Source organism: Colossoma macropomum, unplaced genomic scaffold (assembly GCF_904425465.1).
Source record: "Colossoma macropomum unplaced genomic scaffold, Colossoma_macropomum, whole genome shotgun sequence".
In the NCBI taxonomy this organism is placed as follows: domain Eukaryota; kingdom Metazoa; phylum Chordata; class Actinopteri; order Characiformes; family Serrasalmidae; genus Colossoma; species Colossoma macropomum.
The window spans coordinates 40,437,157-40,449,281 of record NW_023494802.1 but is presented as its reverse complement, the minus strand read 5'-3'; the positions used below and the strand labels follow the sequence as shown (position 1 = coordinate 40,449,281).

General features: G+C 41.5%; 1 protein-coding gene across 2 annotated transcripts in view; it reads left to right on the top strand.

Moving 5' to 3' along the window:
• nhsa (Nance-Horan syndrome a (congenital cataracts and dental anomalies)) overlaps positions 1 to 10,742 on the top strand; it is a 125,217-nt gene extending 114,475 nt beyond the window's left edge. For both annotated transcript variants that reach the window (XM_036590934.1, XM_036590935.1), the window contains exons 7-9: positions 333 to 3,221; positions 3,805 to 3,910; positions 4,038 to 10,742. In XM_036590934.1, coding sequence (XP_036446827.1) covers positions 333 to 3,221; positions 3,805 to 3,910; positions 4,038 to 4,626 — 3,584 coding nt within the window. In that variant the 3' untranslated portion in view covers positions 4,627 to 10,742. The remainder of the gene's footprint in view (positions 1 to 332; positions 3,222 to 3,804; positions 3,911 to 4,037) is intronic.
• The last annotated feature ends 1,383 nt before the right edge of the window (positions 10,743 to 12,125 follow it).

The following is a 12,125-nucleotide window of genomic DNA, read 5'->3' as shown; positions in this document are numbered from 1 at the left end:
TGGTCAAGGTCATTATCCATTGTGATAAAACACTGAAGTGTGGACTGATAAATGCTCTCGGGTTTGCCGTTTGAGCTGCAGCGCTCTCATTTAAAACGGGCTTCAGGAGTGCTGGAAGGGAAAGTGGGGAATTTTTTGGGGTTAAAGCATCTCAAGCTGCTGAAAAACTTTAGATATATTTGACTAAGTTGACAAAAGTCATGAAGGTACAGATGCTGTTGGCACCCATGGCAACAAATAGTTTCTTTAACAGTGAGTTTTTTTTTATTTTAGGATGTTTGAGATTATGCAGTAGGTACTAGCATACAATTTACAAATTGTGTTCTTCTCAGACTCTGATGAGTCCCCGGTAGCTAGAGAACGCACAGTGATAGTGCATGCCAGTCCTGACACTTGCCAAGAGGATCTCATACTCTCTCGTCTTAACACCAGGGACTCTGGTTGCCAGACAGACGACCTCTTGATAGTTGCAGCAGCACCGTCACGTAGACGGATAAGAGCTCAGAGGGGACAGTGTGGGACTGTGTCACTCTCCCATTCCACAGGGAATATCTCCTCTCTACCGGAAAGCTCTGAAATGATGTTTGCTGCCTCTGTTGGCTCCCGTTTGCGCTCCCGTAGCCTGCCTCGTGAAGGTGGCCGGTTACTTGATGATGGCCACAATAGTAGTGATGATGATGATGATGAAGAGGAAGAAGAACTTTCCCCGTTTGAAGCAGAAGACTTCCTTGCAGTACCAGGAGAGCACATGCTGAAAGATGAAGGAGAGAGCACTGATGACCAGGTACCGCCAGAACGGCAGCTAGGAAGCTTGAAGTTCAAGCAGCTACCTGAGAGCCCAGAGCATGTGTGGATGGATAGAGGTCGGTCCCACCTGCCTCATAAAGCTGACATGGAAAGTTGTGAGATTTCATCTAGCTCTGACACATTCAGCAGCCCCATCCACTCCAATGCTGGTATACTGACCAGCCAGATGGATCACAAGGAGGACCATCAGTCTTCCAGTGGCAACTGGAGTGGCAGCAGCTCCACATGTCCTTCTCAGACGTCAGAGACTATTCCTCCTGCAGCCTCACCCCCACTTACTGGATCCTCACACTGTGACTCAGAGCTGTCTCTAAACGCAGCTCCTAATGCAAATGAAGACTCTACAGGCTTCATTATTGATCCATACTCTGGGGACAGGCTTCAAGGTCTTCGTGGTCACAGAACGGGCTCTTTTACTTCCACTGCAACTGACATGCTGGATGATGCTGGAGTCAGCACTGCAAGTGAAGGTGAGTGGAGTTACCCTCAGCATAGGCACAGCACATCCTGCCACCAAGACTTCAGCCCTGAACACTCCAGGGAAGAGGAAGGTAGCCTAGAATGCCCCAGTTTTGCTAGCATAGCCACGATTGAGAGCCTAGATAAGCCTCCCTCTGAAAAGGCTGACACCATGTCGCACTTCTCTGTGGATGCTGAGGGCTACTATACCTCCATGCACTTTGACTGTGGTATTAAAGGTAGCAAAAGTTTCACTTACAACTATGCATCAGTGGACCAGCAAAAGGAAGACTACAGAGGTCACAGTCTTGGGAGACGCAGTCTCTCTCTGCGGAAACCAAAGGTGAAGCCATCACCACCAAAACGTAGTTCGTCCTTAAAGAAAATCAGCAGCCACGTTGGCCCAGCTCTGGAAACAAATGAACCAAAGATAACTGGTGAGCAACACCTACCAATGTCTTCCAAGGAGAAGTTGTTGCAGTCGGGATCAAGTGACCCTTCTGACCAGCCAGAGAGTGAGGAGCCAGTGGAAGCCTGGGGTGTTCAGAGTTCTAGGGAGATTCCAGATATTGCTTTCCTTGGCTCCACAGACACACACTCCTTCAAGGATGAGGGAGCCGTGCAGTCTGACTATGCAGACCTCTGGCTTCTGAATGACTTGAAATCCAACGATCCATACCGATCCTTGTCAAACTCCAGCACTGCTACGGGTACAACAGTCATCGAATGCATAAAGTCACAGGAGAGCTCAGAGTCACAGACTTCCCAGTCTGGCTCGAGGGCCACCACACCTTCACTACCACCTGTGGAAAATGAATTCAGACTGCCCTCCCCAGAGAAGCTAGTAGGTCTGGCATCCCCTTCTAGTGGCTACTCAAGCCAGTCAGAGACACCAACATCTTCTATGCCATCTGCTTTCTTTCCAAACCCTAACCCCATCTCCCCCACTGGTGGAAAGAGGAAGCCAAAAGTCCCAGAGAGAAAGTCCTCTCTTGCTTCACTGCAACATCGTACATCCAAGAGGGACCTTGAGCTACCCATTATACCTCCTACCCATCTTGACCTAAGTGGCCTTCACAGTGTCAACAAGCCTTCAACCCATAGGAACCACATGCACATCTTTCACCAGAACAAACAGAAGGTGGCTGCAGCAAAAGCTGAGGGCGGAGCTTCATTGGCTGCAAAAGTTGAAACTGACAGCACCGGTCCATTAGTAATTACCCCTATGGTGCTTCGTTCAGTGCAGCTACGCTCGGTTGGCAAACCTGGTGAAGAAAACCATGATCGGCCTTGTACAGATGCTTCCACTAGACCCAAGTGCCCAACTGTAACTATTGTCACTGAACCCACCAATAGTAAACCCCATGAAACCAGGAAGCCCCCACCCTACAGACCCCTGACCACTGAAACCTCCTCTAAGGACAACTGTGAATCACTGCTTATTCTTGCAGATGGACCAGCTTCTGGGAGTTTGGTGAGCCATCTTAGTGCTAGAAACCGATATGACAGGTTAGCCCCAGTACATCTTTCAAGTCTGACTGCTTTCAGTGCAACTTCTGAAGAGGGGAACCAAGATGACATCACAGCTGACATATCAGAGAACACAGTGGAACAAAAGGTATCTTGTGACCAAGACACAAGTACTTCAAAGGAGATTTCCCCTCAGAACAGTGTAGAAGCAGAGAAGGGCCAACCAGGGAGATCTGAGGCAACAGAAGAAAACACAGCAGTATCCCCATCTGATCATCATGGTATAGTGAAGACCTCTGAGAGTCTTGACAAAGTGCCTGATTTTATGAGTCGATCATTACTGGAATCATTGCAAATTAGTCCAATCAGCGATGCCAGTAATCAAGGAAGGGAATCACTGACATCAAGTGTTCCAGCCAGAAGTGCCTCACAGTACAACATGGAGGAAGGGTTGACGCCAGACACAGAGGGTTACTTCAGCAAAGGTAAGTCACTGGTTGCATTAATCTGTTCATATCAAATGTCTGCTATCCAATCTGACAAACATCACACATTCTCTTGCAGTTTCTCTCTCACGCTGGCTCTCAAATGGAGTCTAGTGTATATATAAGAAGGCCAGGCTGACTGTTCTGTTCTCCATAGATGAAATAAAAAGAAAGCTCTCTAAAAGGAAACCAATCAAATTCCAAATGAGTCAGGGACATCTTTTTGTGGAAACATTATAACCTGGTCATTACATTTGATAAAAGCATGTTGGTCATGTATAACGTAGAGCTTGCGATAATATTTTGAGCACTGATAACACAAGGACTGTCACATTGTTCTCTTCTTCAGAGATGCATTTATCATGGATGCTGCCATTCAGCAACAGCTATTAGCCAGAAACAAATGTCAAAGTACTTACTCGCACCAGTTAAGTTTCGGCTACAGCAAAAGCTAGTTTATCATCAAGCCCTTAGTAACAAAGCAAAGCACAGTAAAACATTGTCTGTGATGATCAATCTCTGTTAGTGAGTGTCACATTTTGTTACTTGAATTTATTAAAAAGCAGATCAAATATCTTTGCAGAATCCACACCTAGTGATCCAACAGTGTCCCCTCAAACGGATGAGGACGTTTTTCTTTCTCCTAGTAAAGCCCGCACAACAGAGGACCTCTTTGCCATGATTCACAGGTAAGCTTCCAACTTACAGTATCTTTTCCTCAGTAAAAGGAACTATGTCTCAGTCAAAAGTAGCAGATTTGTTTAAATGAAAATGTGGTCAGAAATATCTTAACATCAAAACTGTTTGTCATTTAAGGTCAAAAAGAAAAGTCCTTGGCAGAAAGGACTCTGGAGATATGACAGTGAGAGGTCGTCCGAGTGCAGCTAGCAGTCCTTTAACCTCTCCCAGCACCCCTGTCACTCCAACAACTCCAACGAGCTCCCAGCGGACCCCAGGACCAATTTACAGGAGCGCCAAGAAGTCCAGTACCTCCAACGAGGAATTTAAACAGCTGCTGCTGAAAAAGGGAAGTCGCTCAGATTCCAGCTACCGCATGTCTGCCACAGAGATTCTAAAAAGTCCCATTGCTTCCAAAAGTTTCAGCGACTCTCTTGCAGAGGGCTCCAAACAACCCGAAGAGTTTCCCTCACCCTTGCAGCTGCAGTCTCCTGAGGGAACCCCTGAGCAATTCCCAAGCCCCTTCCCAAAAGTCAGTGTGGAGGGCTTCACCACAAAAGTTTTTCCCACTGGCTCTTCCAGACCAGGCCGCTCAAGGATACCGCCAGCTTCAAACAGCAGTCGGTACAGCACACGCAGCCGACTGTACACGGCACCCATGCAAGCGATTTCTGAGGGAGAAACAGAAAACTCAGACGGGAGTCCACACGACGACCGTTCTTCTTAAGCAAAACTAAAAAAAGCACCTTCTACTATCAGCCACTAAACAAGAACACAAATCTTTTTGAACTTTTTATGAAACCAGTTACATATTTTTGATTCTCTTTTTAAAGCAGAAATGATAGACATCTTCTGCCGAGTTTATACCCTTTTGTAGCTCTGAGGAAAAAAAGAAAAAAACAGAAGTGTGCAGAGAGATTATGTTTCATTTGCAATGTAACACTTCCATCATATTTGTTTCACTCACTCACTTTTTTATGTGCGACCGGGACTTTGCTTATGTTTCTGGAGCATACGTGTGTTAACTGACATTACAAATTTCACCAAGTATGGTGTCAAAATAATCACACAGTCATCTTATAAGCATATGCAGTACATCACTTGCTGTCTAAGAGCACAGCAATCTATATTGTAGAGTTGCTCAGTCACAAAAAAATGGAGAATAAAATTGTATGGGCATACAATGTTATGTAGCTACGTACATAAACGTAAACATGTCCAAGACAGAAAAACGTAGGACAATCAAAAAGTGGCCTTTGTTTGTTGTAGCAACAATGAGTCAGCTTCCTCAACATCTGAGATAACTGCTTATCCTTCTAGGTCACGGAGGGTGCTGGAGTCTATCCCAGCGGTCTTACCACAACCCTAGCTGGATTAATCAGTTTAAGATGATGATGATGATGATGATGATGATCTCAGATGACCAGTCCAGCGTTAGATAGAATTCACAGTCATTTGGCTGGAAATTTTGCTACGTAGGTTTATCCTATTACTATTTTGCACTTCTTTCAATTTCTAGCCGAAATTATAACAGAGTTTTATAGTAAAATACCTTAAAAAAAGAAAAACATTTTAAGCAAATTTAAAGCAGAAAATAATTTAATAACTCAAAATAGGCTTAATTTATCAAGCATATCAGCTAAATGAGCTCAGATCAGTGAGTGAAGAATGATTTTACAGAGATTTTTCTGAACTTTTCTGAATTAATCTTATTGAATCAACACAGCTGTGAAGTTTATTAGTATCATTTAAATATTAATTCTCTGCAAAGCAAATAACCTAAAAGAAATATGCAATGGTAGTGAAATAATGTGGTTGTCCTTCTTAGGTGCAGATCAATCTATTTAATTTAACTGCAAATTGAAGAAGACTGTGAAATGAGAACGAGACCATTTCACATCTAGAAATTCTGGAATTCAAAAACTGATGCAATTGATGCTCTTTTCAGTTTAGATGTTAATAAATATGACATGCAGTTTCAAAAAAACATTCTATGCTCATTATATATGCTAAATGAGGCCCAAACAGATCTTGCATACACACATACTTGGATGCACATGCTTGTATAAGCATATACAGTTATATGCAAAAGTTTTAACACCCTTGGTCAAATGTTCTGCTGAAAACGTTGTGTGAACATTAATTAACACATCTTCTACAGGGAGCACACTTGGCATTTTAAATTAGTGTACAACATATCGGAACCAATAAAAATAATAAAAATAAAATATAAAATTACGTTTGCACACATTTTATACTAAACTTTTCCACCAGTATCTTACATTCAGTAAGTAAACAGTGATTGTGCATTAAAATGTGCAGAACTGTGTTCTCTGTAGAGGGTTCAGCCCTGCGCCCGTCCCCCGAGCCCCGATGACAGCCACGAGAGCCGGCGGGAAGGCAGGGCCCGAATCTTGACCTCTGCTGAGGGACATGAGTGATGGCGGGAGGAGGACGTCAGCCGCCAGAGACGGGACGAAGGCTGGAAGTGAGCCCTGAAGTCCGCCACCCCCTGCTCACTTGCGATTCTGCAGTTCCCGCCATTCTTTGGGGCTTTCACGGTCGTCATCAGGGCCTGGGGGATGGGCGCATTCCACAAGGATGTATTCACTTACTTTTACTTAGAAAATCAACAAAATGTCATTTGACCAGGGGTGCCCACTCTTTTGCACACGACCGTACATTGGTTAAAAGATTTAGTCGCAAAACTGTTAAAACACTACACCACAATGTTTGTATTTTTTTGATGAATTCCTTCAAAAGGAGTGTGCCAGTTCTTTCTGATTGATCAAATAAGCCCAAGTTCAATAGTGAAATTAAATAACCTGTGAAATGCATCAGTATGAACGATTTGGGATAAAGCGAGCAGTGCTTTGGTCACTGGAGTACTGATTCTTCACACGCTGAATTAATAATTAATTCACATTTTTAAGTGACCTCATGTCAGCACTAGCACTGTGTAAACTAGGATGGGAAGACGATCGGAGTCTAAAAGCATACACGACCGTGTTTTAAACCAGCGTGTCTTGATGTGATGATGTTTTGGTCCTTTTTTCCTGTTTCCCTCTAGTGGCCATTGAATGAACTGCATGCAATAAATATCCAGACACAGTGGTGACAGGTTACTATAAAACGTTGGTGTTGGTATCGTCAGTTCGCTAGAATTCGTCTTGTATGTGGAGTGGCTGTGGGATTACATGGTGTATTTCATTGTAAATTCATTGTTTTGTCATCCATACAGTATGAATATTTTGGCATAAACCTTTAGCAAAAGTAGAAGAAAACAAAACAAAAGCAGTAAACTGCGAGTGAAGTGGAGCAAGGTTTAAACAAGTGTAGAGGGTCAAGTTTTAAGTCAAGCTTTAAAGGACAGCGGGGCGAGTGGTCAGGCGTTTGGACTGCAATTCTGATCTGGGTGTGAAAGTTGAGAAGGCAAGGAGGAAAGTTCAGAAGTAGCCTAGTTTAAGTGGTGAGTTTGAGAGTAAGAAGAAACTGAGTTTTTTAAGGGGGAGCTTTTCTAAATTTCAGCATAATTCAGTGGTTGAGATGTAAACAAAGTGATTCAGAGTGGTTTGGTGTGAAATGGTTCAGATGTCTTTACAGTGGTGGTGATAGGAACCAGGGGTCGCCATGACTACAACACAAATATAGACATTTTATTTACTATCAAAACCACCGGTGAACCTACACGAGTCTGAGTGTTATATGGATTGTTGATGCTGGCAAAATAGTGGAAAATCTGAAAAATATGTTTATATTTATGGACAATTTCCCCCCCCCTTTAACATCCTGCAAGGGTTTTAGGCCAAAATGTTCTTAAAACTATCATAAAATAGTGTCTCAGTCATCAGGCAGTGAATTCATAACCATTTAATGTAGTAACTTTCTGTGAGGGAGCTTTTAGAGTTGGACGTCTGGTTCCTATCACCACCATTATGAACAATTCTATAAATCTAGAACAGAGCATTTCAAGTTAATGGCTTTGTTTACACCTTAAAGCTGCCGTCTGTAAGTGTTACGTATTAATACAGGCTCAAAAAGGTCCGGCTGGATGTTTAGATCTCAAATACTTGTCTTTGAATTCTCTTTCAATCATCAGATTCATCCCCTCAGTGAAAGGGATGCATGTTGTGTGCAATTACAGATTTCCACCAGAGAGGTCTCCAAATCCCCAAATCTTACACAGTGCAGCTTTAACCATTTAATTATGTAGAAATTGAAAGAACAGAGAAGTTCCCCTTTAAGTTGGCTCAGAAGCAGCAATTAGGTTACAAAAGGAAGGTTAGGGGTACAAAACCCTCTGGAGGTAAAAATCCATGGAGCAAAGTCATGTCTGACTGAGAGAAAAGGCAAGTCTGTAGTGTAGGTTTCTCTAAGTGTCTCAGTAGGAATGTTTAGGCAGTTTTGACTTGTTTGTAGTTTCCTGTTTTATTTATGACTACAATTTAAGGCAACTTCAATTGTGCATCACAGAAAAAACGAAATCTAATTTTTATTTTATTGTCGGTACTAACCCTAACAAAGAACCTTAAAAGATACTGCTAACTATGAAATATTGAGGTGAGACATTTTTTATTTATGGAATTACATTTTATCATCAGATGATTAAGCTTTATTGAAGTAACACTGGTGCAGAAGAGAGTTTTAACCACTTTAAAGTCAAATTATAAAGATATAAGCTAATGTTTGTATGTCCTGTTAGCTCCTTCTCCAAATGGTTGTATCCTATTCTTTCTTTCTTTCTTTCGTTCTTTCTTTCTTTCTTTTTTTAAGTGCTGCTCTCCAAGGGGTGAGTGCTGAACCCTTAACTGCAGCAGGCCACAGTGGTCAGATCATATTCACTGTTCTGATTTAGCTGAAGCTACTAACCAGTGAAATCAAGCTGAGTTGATTAAGTCACTTAACTACAGGGATGTGGTTTATAATTGAGCTAGAAATAATAGTGGCTTTAAAACGGCGTTACACTCAGAATAAAGGTCTAAATGGGGCTTTAGTGGTACAGTCTTGTGCAAAATTATTGGCACCCCTGGTCAATGTTGATTTGTGAAAGTGAGGCGACACGTCCTCTGCTAGGACTGAGTATCGAGATGCCGGACTTTTATGGCACCGATTGAATTACTTTTATTACTTCAAAGGCGTTGAAAACTTTTGGAATTCAATAACAAATTTCAAATCTTTTTATTAGCCTGATACTGATCAATATCGATATCAATATCAATCAGTATCAATCAGTTTCAATATTGATAACAGAATCAGCTGATACTCAAGGTTTCAATATCTATATCAGTATCAGCTGATACTCAAGGTTTCAATATCTATATCAGTATCAGTTGATACTCAAGGTTTCAGTATCAATATCAGTATCAGCTGATATTGATACTGGTTTCAATATTGATAACAGAATCAGCTGATACTCAAGGTTTCAATATCAATATATCGGCTAATATGTCAGTATCGATTTCAATATCGGCCGATACTCAATGTTCTAATATCGATATCGGCTGATACTCAATGTTTTAATATCGATATTGGCCGATACTCAGTGTTTTAATATCGATATTGGCCGATACTCAGTGTTTTAATATCGATATCGGCTGATACTCAATGTTTTAATATCAATATTGGCCGATACTCAGTGTTTTAATATCGATATTGGCCGATACTCAGTGTTTTAATATCGATATTGGCCGATACTCAATGTTTTAATATCGATATCGGCCGATACTCAATGTTTTAATATCGATATCGGCTGATACTCAATGTTTTAATATCGATATTGGCCGATACCCAGTGTTTTAATATCAATATCGGCCGATACTCAATGTTTTAATATCGATATCGGCTGATACTCAATGTTTTATTATCGATATCAGCCAATACTCAATGTTTTAATATTGATATCGGCCGATACTCAATGTTTTAATATCGATATCGGCCGATACTCAATGTTTTAATATCGATATCGGCTGATACTCAGCGTTTCAATATCAGTATCGGCCAACAATGATACTGACCCTTAAGTATCGGCCAGCACTGCTGCTAATATTGATGCTGATACCGATATTGAAACACTATCAGTAAAACAGAACGTGGCATCATCACCACCTCTGTTTTTTATTCCTTGTAGAGGACGTGTTCGGCAAAGTTGTTGTTTGCAACTAGAAAATGACCAGAAATGCGTACTTTGTCCAGAGTTGCTGTACGTTTACTCTTCATTTATAAGCCGATACGCTGCACGAGCACTAGTTTCCTCGCCGGCCCTTCTCTCGGCTCTGATCTTAAACGAAACGCTAGAGCAGGCGCACTACAAAGGGAACAAGACGAAGGCAGTTGGCGGACGTGTCTGGCATCATGACGTCCGCAGGAGAGCTGCTTTACTGACGGTTTACACTGAAAACGCAGCGGATAACTGTCTGGCGCAGCTCTGAACACCATCATTCCAGCAAGCATAACCTTGGTATTGCACTGATATCGTGGACTGTGTGAAGTTTATTTTGTCTTTTGCTGTACCTTAAACTATTTATGGAGGATTTCTACACGAGACTGTTTGAAATTTTATTTGAAAAACTAAACAAAACCCAAATTAAGGAACCCGCTCCTTACATCTGCGCACCAAGTGGCTTGAGAGTTAGCTGTGCTGGTGCATGAACGTGGAGAGTAACAGCAGTGGTCACTGTTTCAGTGAGAAGGAGAGCCGCAGTGCGTCTGTGGTCCCGGTACGAGCTGCGCCTCACTCAGACCGAACACTCTGAACAAACTAGAAAAGCATCACTTTTGTATTTTTTTGTACAGATTTGTAAATATGACCTTTTTAAAATGTTGCGATGCTGTTTCTTTTGTAATGATTTCAGAAGTTTACATTATTTCCAAGCCTTTGTATATTTTTTGAGCTGTGCAGCGACGAGTCTTGTATTTATTTTTAGTAAACTTTGTGGAGATTCCTGTTGTACATCTTCCCTGAAGCTGCCTGGCAGCTGAGTAAATGTGCATAGAGGAGGCCAATAAATGTGACTGCTTTAAAGACGGACGCGTTCGCCTGCTTCTTTACAATCAAAAACACACACGAAAGAGGCTCCGCCGGCTTGTAGAGTGGAAGTTATGAAAACACTGGGAGAGAAATGGATATTAATATCAAAACACATGTTCACTGATCTGCTCTTCATGGCTCATTTTCACTGGGACGAACCTTTTCAGCCCCAATGAAAGTTAAAGCCACAGCTGGAAGCATCATTAACCTTAAACATACATACACTATATTTCCAAAAGTTTTCACTCACCCACCTAAATCATGAACTCAGGTGCTCCAATCACTTCCATGGCCACAGGTGTATAAAACCAAGCACCTAGGCCTGCAGACTGCTTCTACAAACACTACTGAAAGAATGGGGAGCTCTCAGGAGCTCAGTGAATTCCAGCGTGGTACCGTGATAGGACGCCACCTGTGCAACAAGTCCAGTCATGAAATTTCCTCCCTACTAAATATTCCACAGTCAACTGTCAGTGGTATTATAACAAAGTCAACGCGATTGGGAACGACAGCAGCTCAGCCACGAAGTGGTCGGCAGTGGTGGACAAAGTACACAAACCAGGTACTTGAGTTAAAGTAGAGACACCCAAGGTAAAATATTACTTCAGTAAAAGTAGAAGTTCCTCCCTTTAGACCTCCACTTGAGTAAAAGTACAAAAGTATTTGCCTTCAAATGTACTTAAGTATCGAAAGTAAAAGTACTAAAAGATTAATTATGAATGTCCTATTATCATTTTATAACAAGACTTTGCTTTATTAACTCATTTTAGGTGAAAATACTCCAGTGTCTCTCTTGGTAAACCAGTCTTTTAATAGAGTCATTAATTAGTGACGCTGATGTCTGTTAAAATTATCATAAGCACAAAACACTGAAGGCAAACAGTTTCCATCAGGTAGAACTGAGTGGCTCTGAAATCACTTTTTACAAACAAGCAAAGTTTCAGTTTAAGATTTATTTACAGCTTAGTTACAGTTTAAGTTTAATAAAAACTTTAAACTCAGATTCACAGATGAGTTTCCTTTACTAAACTGCATCTGTAGGTCTCTGTTCATAAACATAAACTAGCCAAAACAAATTTACTATAAAATGAAATGTTTGTATAAATTCAGAAAAAAGACACGTCAGTCACGACTGCATATGTGTACATATTTCTATATTGTGGTCTATTTACACAAAGTTAGGTTAGTTCATCATTTAT